Source organism: Alternaria incomplexa, assembly GCF_024043165.1.
Source record: "Alternaria incomplexa strain BMP 0042 chromosome Unknown scaffold_15, whole genome shotgun sequence".
NCBI classification, from domain to species: domain Eukaryota; kingdom Fungi; phylum Ascomycota; class Dothideomycetes; order Pleosporales; family Pleosporaceae; genus Alternaria; species Alternaria incomplexa.
The window spans coordinates 571,415-586,069 of record NW_026249864.1 but is presented as its reverse complement, the minus strand read 5'-3'; the positions used below and the strand labels follow the sequence as shown (position 1 = coordinate 586,069).

General features: G+C 53.5%; 6 protein-coding genes across 6 annotated transcripts; 4 read left to right on the top strand and 2 right to left on the bottom strand.

Annotated features, from left to right (window-relative positions):
- Nucleotides 1–548: 548 nt before the first annotated feature.
- On the bottom strand, nt 549–1,115 carry J4E90_009270 (uncharacterized protein; the record flags this gene model as incomplete). The annotated part of the gene is made up of 1 exon (XM_051438789.1): nt 549–1,115. One exon carries the CDS (start codon nt 1,113–1,115, stop codon nt 549–551), a length of 567 nt encoding a protein of 188 aa, XP_051287452.1.
- A 1,593-nt stretch (nt 1,116–2,708) lies between these two features.
- Nucleotides 2,709–5,813, bottom strand: J4E90_009269 (uncharacterized protein; the record flags this gene model as incomplete). Its single annotated transcript, XM_051438788.1, has 4 exons — nt 2,709–3,326; nt 3,377–5,136; nt 5,184–5,473; nt 5,530–5,813. 4 exons carry the CDS (start codon nt 5,811–5,813, stop codon nt 2,709–2,711), a joined length of 2,952 nt encoding a protein of 983 aa, XP_051287451.1.
- Nucleotides 5,814–6,605: 792 nt separating this feature from the next.
- Nucleotides 6,606–8,229, top strand: J4E90_009268 (uncharacterized protein; the record flags this gene model as incomplete). The annotated part of the gene is made up of 2 exons (XM_051438787.1): nt 6,606–7,869; nt 7,925–8,229. The coding sequence occupies 2 exons, from the start codon at nt 6,606–6,608 to the stop codon at nt 8,227–8,229; spliced, it is 1,569 nt and encodes a 522-aa protein (XP_051287450.1).
- Nucleotides 8,230–8,630: 401 nt separating this feature from the next.
- J4E90_009267 (uncharacterized protein) lies at nt 8,631–9,344 on the top strand (the record flags this gene model as incomplete). The annotated part of the gene is made up of 3 exons (XM_051438786.1): nt 8,631–8,684; nt 8,863–9,027; nt 9,222–9,344. 3 exons carry the CDS (start codon nt 8,631–8,633, stop codon nt 9,342–9,344), a joined length of 342 nt encoding a protein of 113 aa, XP_051287449.1.
- A 775-nt stretch (nt 9,345–10,119) lies between these two features.
- On the top strand, nt 10,120–11,977 carry J4E90_009266 (uncharacterized protein; the record flags this gene model as incomplete). Its single annotated transcript, XM_051438785.1, has 2 exons — nt 10,120–10,128; nt 10,511–11,977. The coding sequence occupies 2 exons, from the start codon at nt 10,120–10,122 to the stop codon at nt 11,975–11,977; spliced, it is 1,476 nt and encodes a 491-aa protein (XP_051287448.1).
- A 555-nt stretch (nt 11,978–12,532) lies between these two features.
- Nucleotides 12,533–13,903, top strand: J4E90_009265 (uncharacterized protein; the record flags this gene model as incomplete). Its single annotated transcript, XM_051438784.1, has 3 exons — nt 12,533–12,596; nt 12,645–13,182; nt 13,231–13,903. 3 exons carry the CDS (start codon nt 12,533–12,535, stop codon nt 13,901–13,903), a joined length of 1,275 nt encoding a protein of 424 aa, XP_051287447.1.
- Between the last annotated feature and the right edge of the window lie 752 nt (nt 13,904–14,655).

The following is a 14,655-nucleotide window of genomic DNA, read 5'->3' as shown; positions in this document are numbered from 1 at the left end:
CGACCTGGTCAAGTAAGCATCTACATTCGCGATACTCAGGGGGCGCGGATTGAAGCCATTCTTGTCAATTGCGATTGATAGTGGAGACTACAATAAATTTATTGTTTGCATGCTCGTCCAGCCAACGAAGTGCCGGATCGACCTCCTCTCCTACAAACTGATATACAGTTCGTTTGTTTTGTGTACCGTTGATGTGTCTATGCGATATGCAAACGCCGTGTTTCACCACGAGCGCGCAATATAGATAGTTCGATGTGCCGGAGGTGTCTGTCCAATTATTGGGGGCTGCTCTTTCGTCCGTTTCCTTTTTTCCAAACCGGAACCCAAGGGAGTTCTCAGCCCGCGTCCTACGATGGTCTTGAATATCCATACCTCGAACGCCTGTTACGGTCGTTGTAGTACCCCGGCGGTATTGTATTTCCTTAGCTTCCTGAGCCGTTCTTGACTCTAATTCCACGCCTCCGTATGTGTCGACAACAGATCCTGACTGCTACCCATGTTTGCCGCGGCTTCCTGAGTTCGCTGTTTGTGTCGTTGTATTCTCCTCATCAGCCCATGTCCACATCGCCGTCTGCCTCCCCCATGCCATCCACAAGATCGCTTTCGCCACTCTCGCCGCTCGTTTCCTCGCTATCGCTGTCTTCGTCCACAATCTTGCCTTCCACCTCACACTTTCGCGCAAAGCAGCTGCCACTCTTTTCGTCCTTGCCACCAACCCCTATCCCAATGTATAATCCTTTCTTCACCTCCTCGATAATCTTGTCAAGATCGACTGTACACTCGCCGTCGTTCTCGTAGATGATCTTCTTGGCTCGGCTGTTGGCTGCCGCTTTTGTGGAATGCACAGATGTGATGTGCGTGGTACCGACGTTGTTCTGAAAGCTATCGGCCGTGGGGTAGCAGGTATCGGTCACGATGTAGATTCTGTAGGGACCGGAGTGGGAGGAATTGACCATGTTGGCCATGGGTGGGTTGGGCTGTTCGATGCTTTGCTGGATGTAGGAATCGCCGTCGTGAACGTTGTTGTTGTTGTCGTTGTCGTACGACCGTTGAGTGGGTGTAGGTCCATCTTTGCTGCGCGCGCAGTTGGCACACATGTGGTTGCCATCGGCCATGTGGGCGCTGTGCGAGTCAGGCGCCATTGCAGACGACGAGACGCCTGGTAGCAGAATAGGAACGCGGCGCAACAATGATCGCAGTACAATTAAAAGACAAGGGAGTAAAATTCAAGCCGCGAAAAGAAAACAAAAACCAGAGGAGGAGACGAACAGTCTCTCTCCAGAAAGAAACGCAGCCACAAAAGTCGAGGGATGGAAAAGAGGGTTTCACGATGTCGTGAACATGGGAATCTGGCGCAAGTGAGAGGGGTATCTGGAAAAACGCGATGCGCGGCTAGACCGCATTGTTAATTTATAACCCTCACTGGTATGTCGTTTGTGTGTGAGTATCTCGCTCCGCGGAGGCCAGTACGGCGAGGAGGAAGGCTTCTTTTTTAGCTCAACGCAAGTGGCGAACATTCCCACAAAGAGCGACATGAAGCTCGCGACACTTCCTCTGGTTTGCCACCAAGACAAGCAGGGAAGAACTTGGGGGTCTTACGCGTATTACTGCCGAACCCTAGCCACAGCACTTCATGCCCAAAAGTCATGTTCCAGAAAATTCCTTTTTTTCTCCAAAGGTGATCTGTCGGCGAATTAGTAGTCAAAATGTCGTTGATCTGTGTCAAATAGGGTGTTGGTTCTGGTGGTCAGGCGGAGATCATGGACAGATTACATGACTTGTAGTAACTTTGCCCGAGCTGCTGCGTGACACATGCCCGACTTCGCCGCCGGGTGCAAGGAGTGGGGTTTCCTAACATTGCGAGGCCCGAAAAAAAGAAGAAGCTCCTGGCATGTGCAAGTAATACCTAGAAGCGATCGGCCACACGTTAGATCTAGAGCGTCCCCAGTTTGACCCTTGCTGCTAACGTATTCCAGCCCACTGTGGTCCCCTGTGGTCCCCTGTGGTCCCTGGACTCAAGACTGCGGCAAAAAGTTCCGATGACGAATCACAAGTCTTGGACGTAATCCTAGTGCGATGGAGCATATCCCGGGATCAGATGCTAGTCTGTGAAGTTGCTGAAGGATACCCGCTCCCTGCATCTTGCACCGCGCCATCCGATCGCGGGAGAGCTGTCTAGCGGTTCATCCGGCAGATCGGATGAGATGAATTAGCCTGAGGCTGAGGGTCCTCGAGCCCGGGACGACAAGGCTTAGTCTGCAACTCATTGTCACTAGCTTATCGTGTCTTCGTTGCCGAGCCGCAAGAGTTACTGCAAACTGACAAGGACCTGTGGAGGTCTAGTGCCTCGCACCGGCCTTGCAAGCCACTGTGTCCTAGGCGCAATGATTTCGACATGTTTCTCGTGCTTGCCAACGTTCTCCTGTCTTCCACACTCATACACAGTGGTCATGCTTGTCTTTATGCATATAGTACAACTCAGTTCCGGAGACAAATACGACGTGAGATGTCAAATTTTCGCAAAACACATTATATGTAATCATACAAGATCCAAGGCAAATGCAATCCACTTTCCATCTGCCGTTACGTGTGTTTGTCGTGTAAGACCGAGCGCCACCAGCTCCGTACGCTGCTAAATGTATCCGTCCCTATGGTACAAAAGAGAGAAATGAGACCATGAAAATGCCATGGGAAGAAGGAAAAAGGATTTACTCATCCTTTTGCGTTGCAGATTGAGCCTCACTTGCTGGCTGAGCATCGTCCTGATGCTGCTCAATGCTCTTCTCCTTCTGCTGATCTTCCACGACCTCGACAGTAGGTGGTGCCTCGCTGGCTTCGGGAGCATTGGCCTGCTCTTGTGTCTCAGGGTTACGGCCTTCGGCGTCTGGGTGGGGAGGTGCGACACCGTTTTCTTCAGCGTCACCATGCGAGTCTACAAGGCCCTCGTAGATCTCGTGGCCTTCGCCATCGACGATACGGGTTCGGGTCTCGTAACGCGTCTTGAAGCTGACCTTTCCAGCAAGTGCTGATACCTCATCGTCATTGAGGATGCGGCCGTTCTCGTCGCGGTACTCGATACGCTCTTCCTTGGAAACAACAGGTAGATCCTTGGGGGCCTCCTGAGGTGGCGGGGAAACTACCGCTTGCTCAGACATCACGTTCTCTTCCTTCGCTTCTTTTGGTTGCTCTGGCTGTTCCTTAGGCTGTTCTTGCTTGACCTCAGGGACGACTTCTGGTGCGACTGGAGCCGGAGGAGCAGGTGCTGCTGATGAAGGCACGGCGATGGATGCTACAGGCTCAGAGTGCATGACGTTGTATGCTTCGTACTACAACTTGTCAGCTGAAACTGGCCAGTCGTGATGCGAAGAGAACTTACAGAGTTTAGAAAGTTGTTGCAATCCCAGTCCCAAGTGTCGAACAGCTTAACGCTCTTGCAAGCATCCTTGGTCCATGCGTTGCCGTATGCTAGGGGAGAGTATACAGTGAAGACTGTGATAGCGACAGCGAGGAAACCGACAGCCGCTGCTTGGCCGATCGCGGGGTATTGCCTCAAACCAAAGACACTGAAGCGGTAGCTCACGAAGTCAAAGATCTGGCAAAGTGCAAGGATGGCAAAGTACAGAGCGGGCAGGTAGTGGTGCAAGAACAGCTGGCGCGCCATCAGGTAGAATGGGAAGTAGTGGAAAGCCCAACCGAGAATGCTCATGCCAACTTCGTAGTCGAAACGTTTGAAGGTGACGTTGTTGTAATCACGGTAGCCGCGCTGCCAACGGAGAATGGCGAAGCCTTTGATAGCGATGTAGAGAGCGATGAGCGCGCTCGAGCTCCACCAGATCACCGGGTTACCCAGAAGATAGATCTGACGATTATGCTTGCCCCAGAAGTTGATACCGCGGCGTAGAATGGGCCACGATGGAGGGCGCGAATCCCAGGCGTGCGATTCAGTAAGGCCAGCGTTGGTCTTCCACATGACCTTCTGCAACTCCCAAAACTTGCCGAAGAATCCGGGGTTGCGGTAGTTGACCTTTTCGACCTCTCCGTCTACCATCAAGGGGTGAACATTGCCCTCGATGTACCAGATGCTGTTGGGCAATGTGCCTTGCCGAGCGCAAGTGACCTCTTGTTGCTCGAAACCCCAGTCAGGGAGCTTCACCTTGTGTGAGAATAGCGCACAACCAGTCATGACATGAACAAGCCTGAACTTGGTCTGGATAGTTCGGACGCGCTTCTTTGCCACGGCTCCATCAGACTTGCTCTTGACAATCTCAATGCGGAACAGATCGTTCGCATCACCCTCAAAGCCTTCGTAACCGTAGGCAGAAACCTCGTTTTGCCAGTCGGCCTCGGTAACAGGAGCACGAACATCGTGCGAGTGGAGGCGTCTGTCGGTGGTGATATGGTAGAGGCGAATGACACCGCCATCTTCAATATAAGTAGGGCCAACGTTGTCCCAAGCTTTGGGGCTTGTGAGGTTTGGGCCAGTGTAGTCTTCAGGCATGATTGGCAGAGTCTGGTTTTCCATGATCCAGATGTTGTTCTCGTCCTTGTGGGGGTAGAGGGTAATCTGTTGCTGCTTGCTACCGGTGGGGTACATGTGGCTGTGAGAATGGAGATATCCGCCTTGAGTGTTCCAGTGGCGTAGAGAGACACGGCTTCCATAAGCGACGTCGGCGGGAACAGCTTGCATGCCCTTGGAGTTCAGTGTCGCCTGGAACTCAGAAGACATGAAGCCGTCACCCTCACCAGGGTTGACCAGGCAGATGAAGTGGATTCCGAACATGGCCATGTAGAACGAGACGGGAATGACGATCAGGCAAAACATGCGAGCGAAGAAGTGCTTGAACCACAGGCGCGGCGTGACGTTCTTGGTATCTCCGAGAAGAACCCAGAGTTGTACCAGTGTCAAGCTACCAACCCAGGCGATGGTGAAGAGGCCGACCCATTTGACACTGACTGTCGCACCGAGTCCGACACCGGTAGCAGCCAACCAAAACCACCAAGATGGCTGGAAGGCCTTGGAGGGTCCTTGTTCGTGCTGGTTCATGAAGCTTGTCCAGGCGAGTGCGGTGACGGCCGTGAAGATGATGAGCGGCGAGTCGAGTAGGATAAGGCGGGACTGGGTGACGAGCGCATTATCTACAAGAAGTCAGTATACATTACACCTCCCAAGAAGTGTTTCTTACCAAAGATGACAAGTCCAGCGCCCAGGGCCGCAGTGGTAGTACGGCAACCCGCGGCCTTGAGGGTGAGGAACATGGTCGGGATCGTCAACACTCCGCAGATAGCGGGCAGCATGCGCATGGTGACATATGGGACCTTGGGCTCCAGATAGTCTTTGCCGATGTCTTTGAAGTCGAAGTTTCCGTCAAATCCACCCAACCATCCTGCCAGTGTAATGAGGAGCTTCGCGAGCGGAGGGTGGACGTCCATGAAGAATCTGCCCTTAATGTATTTCGATGCGAACCCACCGAAGCTGGAATCAGTCAGCCAACATGTCTGTTGAGTTCGTTGTATAGTGACCACACTTACTGAACTTCATCGAAGACAACACTGGTAGGCTGTGAAATCCGGAAGAGTCGAACGCCGGCCGCAATGAAGGTCAAAACGGCCAGCAGTGACCAGTCCGAGCCAGGGAGGTTGAAGATATCGTGGTCCTGCACTCCCTCGGAAGTGTAGCCTTGGACCTTCTGCTGCTGTGTGTTGGGCTGCTTTCGGCCGTTCGGGGCTGGGGAGCGCGACTTGGAACGCGACTTGGATCTACGAGACTTGGGCTTCTCGCCCAGGTAGGCGTTGGGTGCCGAGAGGCTCGCCATGACGGCGGGATGTGAAGATGTGTCGCGGCTCGATCAGCTGGCGAGTGGAGCGCTGTACCAAAAGGTGGGAACGTTGCGGAGTTCCAGAGTCTACGTTGAAGGCGCTCACGGCCTTGACGTCCTTGCAAAGAGAGTTAAAGAGAGTTGGAAAAGAGTCTCATCAAGGTGAGGGGGGAAGAGATGGAGGTCTCTGTGGTATGCGCAATGGTTCAGGCTAGGGGGAGAGAGTCCCGCGAGGAGCGGTGGTTGCGTACCGATTAATCCTAGTTGCAAGCTGTTCCTTACGACGGCCCTTGCCGAAAATGGGAGAGCTGAAAATAGGTCCAGGTACATAGGGCTAGCATTCACTCCACCCAATTATCTACCAGTTTGGAGAAATCAGATCAGTCCTCCAGCGGCAGTGGTCTGACCTCCGACAGCCGTTTGCAAGCCGAGGCGTCTTGAGTATTACGCCGAGTGCTTCATTTCGAAAGCTGTGGCTTGGTTATGGCGCAACTGTGGCTGGGGTCCGGCGCGGAACATCTTGTTGCCTACCCTGGAACTTTGCGATCTCCCGCATGTCGACGCCCAGTCGCAGCTACCAACAACCACGTCCACATTCACCCCACGCGATCTACGCGCAAGTCACTCGGAAGTAGGTAATCGCGACGGGAATCTGGTCACTGGTGTTTGAATTTCTTCCCTGTTCTTGCCCCGCGCAATCTGCGAGTACCTCACCTGCTTTTCGCGACTCATATACAGGACTGCCGACGACATCACTCGAAGCCGAGACGTACACCGACCACACGCGCCATGGCGAACCCCAACGGCAATGGCGTCGCCTCGGGATCTGTCGAGCTCGACGTGAAGCCGCCGTCGAACCTGGTCATCCCCCCGCCCAACGTGCGCGAAACGATTGCGAAGACGGCCGACTTCGTTGCCCGCCGAGGCGAATCACACTTCAACGGACTGAAGCAGCGTGTCACTACCGATCCTTCGGCCGCGAACAACCGCAACTTCGTCTTCGTCATGGAAGAGGATCCCTACAACGCCTACTTCCTGTGGTATCTCCAGCAACTGAAGGAGGGTCACGGACGGTCAGTTGGAAGTGCCAAGCAAGTCGTTGACAACAAGCCCAAGGGCCCCCCAGAACCGCCCAGATTCCGCTTCTCCGCGCGCATGCCAAACATCAGCGCAAAGGACTTGGAGGTGCTGAAGCTCACGGCTCTATACACGGCCCGCGTGGGTGAGAACTGGCTGAAGGATCTGCGCAACCGTGAGTCTGGCAACTTCCAGTTTGACTTTCTCCGACCAAACCACAGCTTCTTCCAGTTCTTCCGATCGCTTGTTGAGCAGTACAAGATCCTACTTGAGGAAGAGGCGACAGTCGAGGCGCGTATCCAGGAGCTACAACAGAACATCAAGAACCGGTTCCATGTGCTAGATCGTGCCAAGGGACGTGCGGAGTACGTCAAGTACGTGACCGCCCAAAAAGAGAAAGAGGAAAAGAAGGTCGAGGCTGAGAAGCAAGAGTATGCGACTGTGGACTGGCACGACTTCACTGTCATCGCGACTGTGCTCTTTGACGAGGCTGACGATGCAGCGGACCTGCCTCCACCGGCACAGCTGAACGATTTGCAGTCGCAGTCGCTCGAGCAAAAGGCAGCCGTCTCACTTTCGACAAGGCGTCTCGAGGAGGCCATGCCCGACGAGATGACTTACTACAACGTCACACAGCAGCAGGTACCCCCATCTCAGATGCCGCCAAACTACGCTCCCGCAGCGCCGCCCGTGCAGCCACCGTACGGTGTGCCGTCATACGCGCCTCCGCCTATGCCTGACTACCGAACGCCGGCACAGATATCGCGCGAGGAAGAGCAAGCTCGGCTGGCAAGAGAGCGCCAAGCGGAGAGCGAGCAGCGCGCACGCGCTCAGGCTGCTGCCAGAGGAGCACCTGGTCGCATTGTCACAGACTACGTTCCCCGTGCTGCCGCAAAGAAGGCAAACGTTCAAATGGCCGTGTGCCCTAACTGCAAGCAGCAAGTTCCCGCGAACGAGATGGATGAGCACATCAGAAGTAAGCCGACCCCATTCCTGTCCCTCAGAAGATCATCGCTAACACTGTATTCTAGTCGAACTGCTTGATCCGCGCTGGAAAGAACAGCGCGACAAGGCCGAAGCCCGATACTCTACAACCATCAACACCGCCGACGTCGCGAACAACCTCAAACGCTTTGCTAGTCAACGTGAGGATATCTACGATGGCGCTACTGGATTGCCGATATCTGCAGAGGAAGAAGCTCGGAGGAAGAAGGCTGCACTGTCGTACGATGGTCAGCTTGATCCTGCCAAAAATACTGCTCGTGTAGAGCAGATGCGGGACGTGAACGTCCAGGAGCAACTCCGCAAGATCCAAGAGAAGCACCGCCAAAAGTAGGCTTACGAGTAGGTCTTGCTTTCTTTCTCCAGACATCACACAGTCGCTTGAGATGATGATGGCTTTATTTGCATTGGGAGGCGTTTGTGCGAAGTCACTTGGGTATACCACTTTCATGGAGACCCGGAGCCGCAAGGCTTCCATTGATTCCAGTAGTTCTGGGACACTAGTTACTTGTAAAATATGAGTTCGTCAGGCATAATGAAAAATGTGCGTTCAGCGCTCAATCTCCTGTTCGATGCAGACTATTGTGGCGATGCAGCGTGGGGTAGGCTGCGGCAATCTGTATGCTCGGACTTTCGTAGCTTTCCTCCGACCTGCCCAAGACCTATGACCTAACCAGCGACTTTTATTCCCAAGTGCACCACTACCCTCCACGTTCCTCTGTACAACCCGCGACCATGTCATTAGCACAGGCAACGAAAGGCGACATGGCCTACCAAGTGCGCTCACTCGTACGTATCCTCCTTGCGGTTTTTCCGGACATCCGTTGCAGCCTACACTCATGGTGTCGCCGCCCTAGTGTCGCAATCCACACACCTACTCTGTAACTCTGCGTTTGAGATACACAGGCTTTCAGCGCGCTTATTTCTCATGGACTATGGAAGAACACTGGCTGACCTCCGCACGTAGTACCGCTCCCTGCTGCGCCAAAGCGGGCAATTCGCCGCCTACAATTTCCGCGAGTATGCCAAACGGAGAACGCGCGATGCGTTCCGAGACAGCAAGAACATAACCGAGGAGCGGACAATACAGGAGTTGGTGCAGAAGGGCTTGAATGAATTGCAGATGCTAAAGGTGAGATATATACCCTGTGGTTCGGCAATGGAAGTGGAGGTTCGCAGTGCGCAGCGGAAGGAGTGGCAGAGACGAGCAAGTCGCGCCCTGGAGAGCTATTCGGCGATGTATGCTTTTGAGTGTGCCGCTGCAAGAAGCTCGGAACATGAAGTCGAGGTTGGATGCACAGGACTGAATGCTGACTCATTCCGCAGAGGCAAACGGTGATCAGCCAATTCTACCAGATCGACCGATTGGTCGTCGAAGGTGGAAGAGAGGGCAAGCAAAAAGGGGATAGAAGTGACATTGTCAGAGTGAAGGACCAGGGCTGGGATTGAGTGCCTCGCTCAAGAGAGCGGGTATGGACGACGAGACGAAATGATCTTGTAACACTATGGCGTACATTGCATGGAGAGGCGAGAGCCTGTACGACAGCGGAGGAGCTGCGTCTACCTCAACAGCGATGATACGTTGAGAATGATGTACTGTATTATATTGAGCCTGCTCAACTCTTTGAAATGGAGTTCAGACTGAAAATATGTCACCTCGTTGCACGTATCGGCAATACCCATGACTGTATGAGATCTCTGAATTGCCTGCAATGCCTGAAAGCATACATTCACCATCGATAATAGTCGGTCCGATATGGATCAATCTCTCTGGCGAGGCCCAGGCCCATGGTAATTCCAATCACGCGTCGCTGGACTCACAGTTCCGTTGATGCTTTTCTTCCTGCGTGGCATCGTTTGAAATACAGAAGTTGTAAGTGGTTCCCTACTGCGCTCCCTCGCAAAACCAGCGAATGGCGACCAGAATTGGTCTTGGCCAAGTAAGAGAGTATGGTGTGATTAGAACTACCACGTATCTGGTACGACGATCGACGCAAGAAGATCAAATAGGAGGTCTGTTACTTGCGTCTCAAGCCCTAGGCCGGTGCTCAGCCCCGGAGTCGCGAACGCACTCGAAGGGGTATAGCGGCGCACGGTTGCGCCTGCCATCTGCAAAGCGACGCGCCTCCCCTTCACGCATCGCGACTTCCCGTTGCATTGCGCCGACATCAATACCCACTTTCACCGCCTGCCCTAAAGCCCATCGAGGGCATCGCATGTTACTATGGCTCCGGTACGTCATCCCATCTCCTTGTTCGAGCATGCGTCCTTGAGCTGCGTCTGCGACATCAATTCCCAGCCTCTGCACGCGCGCGACGCAACACCGCTATTTCTATCACGTGCATCGCATTTTTGATATTCCATCGGCTGTCACCGACGCGCCATTATCTCTTGGAAAACCGAGCGATCAGAGAGTAATCTCTAGATTCGCTTGCTTTAACGAGTGGTGATGAGCAGCTCTTCTGTACCTGCACCTCTCGCGCGACGACGCAGCCATGGCATCGCATCTTGTCCGGACAGCGTCCAAACGTTCACATATCTCTTCTAGACTTGAGCTGACATGATGTAACTAGTTTCGAAACAGGGATCGGTCCAACAGGTCAGGACGCGGCCAGATAGAGCACAATGTACTGGAAGGATTGCCCATTAGTCAGTATCGGGAAGCCGAAATCACGATTGAACCAAACTCGGCCGACAACAAACCTTTGGACAAGGATGCTTGGCCCGAGCTGCCCATGCCTCGAGATTCTCACATGTTGCCTGAGCATTCTCAGCAATTGCTGCGAGCAGCACGCTCCGGGAAGTTGTACAAACCACCGGCCCCTCCAGAAGACGACAACGAGATGAAAGATGAGGAAGAAGAGACTAAAGAGATCCGTACCGGCTTCACTATCAAGAAGTACGTCAAAGTTGCACGGCATCTAGAAGTTTCGGAACCAGAGTATCTCGCGAAGAGAAGGAAAGGTCTCCCATCACCATACGTGAATGGTCAGGTTGCGCAACCTGCGTTGCGGGAAACCAAGGTTAAGAAACTCGATGCAGATGGCAACGTGGCTGTTTACAAGGTACTTGTACCAGAAGGACAGGCTGTAGAAGGCGAAGTCCAGCCTGAAGATGCTGCAATTGAAGTTGCGCCAGCTACTGCGGCACCGGGAACAATCGTCGAGGGAGTCGGTGTTGTGAATGCGGAAGGTGTCGTCGTAGCTAACGACATCCTACAACAAACGCCACCTCGGCGGAGGCCGCCACCTCCTAAGAAGAAGGTCAAGCGTGGGGGCCCAGGCAGAGGCAAGAAGAAGGTCGTCTTTGTCGAAGGAGCAGAGCAAGGGACGCCAGCATCAACTGCCGGCGGTGACATGCTGGGTGTACCAGGCGTCAAACAAGAGGACGGATCGGTAGCTCCGTCAGATGGAGGTGATACGCCAATGGCAGACGCCGGTGGCGAGGAAGAAGAGGGGTCTGGCGAGGAGGGCTCGGAAGATGAAGATCAAGACATGGAGCATACCTCCAACCCAGCGACCCCTCAGGCGTCCTCTGTAGTCCCACCCAGTGCTCCAGCGACCGAAGCCCCCAATTTTGCGGACGCTACATTGACAGAGAGCACCGCACTAGCAAGCCATCCGCCGCCGGCTTCCAACGAGCCCTCTCAAGATACCGCAACGATCGAGAGGACCGCAATCGAGACCGCTCCAATCGACACGTCGCTGCAGACGCCGAAACGTGACCAGTCAAGCTCACCTGATCTGCCGCTTTCTGCCGTCTCCCATAGTCGCCAGAACTCCATGAACCAGGTTTCGACTTCTACTACTACCACAGAAGCCATCTTTCCCGAGGAGGCTCCAAGCGAGGTTCCAGTCCCAGCTCCATCAGTGGAAGTGGAAGTGGACGCGGCACCAGCGCCTGTGGTCGTCCCGGAGCCCCAGCCTCAGCCTGAGCCTGTAGTTGAGGCCGAACCCAAACTTGAGGCTGAGCCTGTGCAACCTCAATCAGCTGCTCCTTCTGCACCAACTTCGGAACCAGACCTCATGGGAAGTCTGGAGAGGCAGCTTGAGGAACACGACAAGGACATGGCAGAGTCGTAGAATGGCAAAGCCCAATCCTCCCTCCCTCTACGAGCTTGTTACACATGCTGTATATTGGAATGGACGAATCGCGCACCTTTTGACGCAGCCGTCGGTCATTGTCGCCACATGCGAGGAGTTTGAGATGTACGCATTCTGGGTTTAGAAGAAGGGTTTCGTTTGGCGTTGTGCAAATCATTGTATTATTATCAACGAACGTATCAATTTCCAGCTTACTCACATCAATACACGCACTTTAAACCCGCGGCTCCTCTTATCGGCCTCGTACAGTCTTGCGCTGCTGTCGGCGGTATCGGCGTCGGAATCAACTACGCTACCCCACAACCCAACGCACGCTCATACGTCATTCTCGACTTTCCCCGTCGGGAACCGCATTTGTCAGAACAACACTAATCCAGCATGGGTATCACGACGGTACATGCTAACGCGACAAAGGCAGGTCGTTTACCGAGCTATCTACCGTAAGACTGGACGTATATATCAGCGACCAACTACAGATCATTTGCAGTTCAGCCACCCATTCTTGTAAACGTCGCAAGAGCATTGAAGCAGAATATGCCTTCCATAAGTGAGATTGTCAAGGCACATCAGCCAGACTTGGCTTCATATGAAGAGCTCTGTGGGTGATCATTGTAATCTATTGATTTCATCGCTAATGAAGTCGTAGACAAGTGGTTCCACACGCACCCGGAGCTGTCCTTCCAGGAAGCCAAGACAGCGGAAGCGATTGTCAAACATCTCGAGACCTTTAAAGCTTTCACAATTCATTCTTCCATCGGCGGTCACGGCGTCGCTGCCACATTCTCCAATGGCCCCGGAAAGACACTTCTCTTACGTGCTGACATTGACGCGCTACCCGTGGAAGAGAAGACAGGCCTGAACTATGCCAGTACAGCGCGTATGAAGGATGTGGACGATGTTGAGAAGCCCGTGATGCATGCCTGTGGCCATGACATGCATATTACCGCGCTGCTTGCGGCGGCGGAAACTCTGGTCAAATGTAAAGAGGCATGGAGCGGGGAGTTGATTTTGGTGTTCCAGCCAGCGGAAGAAAGAGCAGGTGGCGCGCAAAACATGGTGGATGATGGTCTGTACAACAAAGTCAAAGAGCCGGACGTTGTGGTGGGCGCACATGTCATGCCGGAAAGAGCTGGTGTTATTGGTACGAAGCATGGTCTAATCGCCAGCTCGGCTGATCGATTCCAGTAAATCCGCCCTTCTCCTGGAGATTTCATTCAAACTAACCCATATAGACTTCGCATCGAAGGTCGACAAGCCCACGCATCTACTCCCCATCGCGGCATCGACCCCATCCTACAAGCCGCATCCACAATAATGCGTCTCCAATCCATCGTAGCGCGAGAAGTAGACCCCCTAGATTTTGCCGTGGTAACTGTCTCCGCCTTCCACGCAGGCGACGCCGAAAACATCATCCCCTCGGAAGCCAACCTGAAAATCGACGTCCGCGCAGCTCTACCCCAAACCCGCGAACGCGTCCTCGCTAGCGTAAAACGTATCATCGCCGCCGAGGCCGAAGCATCCAACAACCCCAACACTCCTACCCTGACACCAACAACACAGTTCCCCTTGCTCTTCAACCACGCCGACGTTACCAACGCGCTTGAACAGTCCTTCTCCGCGCACTTCCAGCCTGGAAAGCATTCGTATCAATCGGACATTGCGCGTCTACAGGGCTCGGAAGACTTTGGTATCCTCGCTACTGCGATTGGCAAGCCGAGCTGCTTTTTCCTGTATGGAGGGACGGATCCAGCGGTTTGGGATAAGGCGGAGAAGGTGGGCAGGCTGAGTGAGGATGTTCCTGGAAATCATAGTCCCTTCTTTGCGCCGGTTGTGCAGCCTACGTTGACGGTGGGCATGGAGGGGTATGTTGTTGCTGCTTTGACTTTCTTGAAGAAGGGCGAGTAGTTACACTTCCATTTTCAAGCTTGTTGTGCTATGAGCTTTTGCATGAGCTGCAGTTATGCGGCGTGGTATGTTCTTTAGCTGCTAGTAGTAGTCGCTGCTTATACCCCGCATCCGCTCGCTGTTTGTACACCTGCATGATCTGAAAGTAACTACACAACACATTTTGTACGCGATGCTTCGGCAAGATTGAGTTCGAGGGTTCGGGAGTTCGAGGCCGCCCTACCTATACGAGATTGATATTCCATACAAGTAAGGAGTGTCTCTAACTTTATCAGCCTTTTCCACCGGCGTACCAACTACCACATATCGTCCTGCGTATCATTTGGAGCACTGAGACTTTCTGGCAATCTTGTAGACTTCAACTCTGCTCTTGTCCTGACTAGCGTGATCCACATCGACAAATAATGGTAGGGGTTGTCTGGATGTCATCCCCAGCCTCAATCCCTAGCTTCCCGACGAACCCAGTCCATTTGCGTTACCACTATTCCGAGAAGGCCAAGTTGTAACTCAGAGACGCCTACCTCGGAGACCACAGAAGGCGTGACTACCGAGTCGTCTACTACCTGCCTAGATATCAGTGGGGACTTTCCTAAATTCCCCACCCTCGCGAAAAACGATTTGGTCGCCTACTATCCTACTCAAATATTTGAGGCAAGCGACAGCTACGCATCGTACAGCTACTATATCGTAAAAGCGCATCAGCGCCCGCAGTATTGTATTCACAGCAGATGCGACGCAACCCAGGTAGAAAC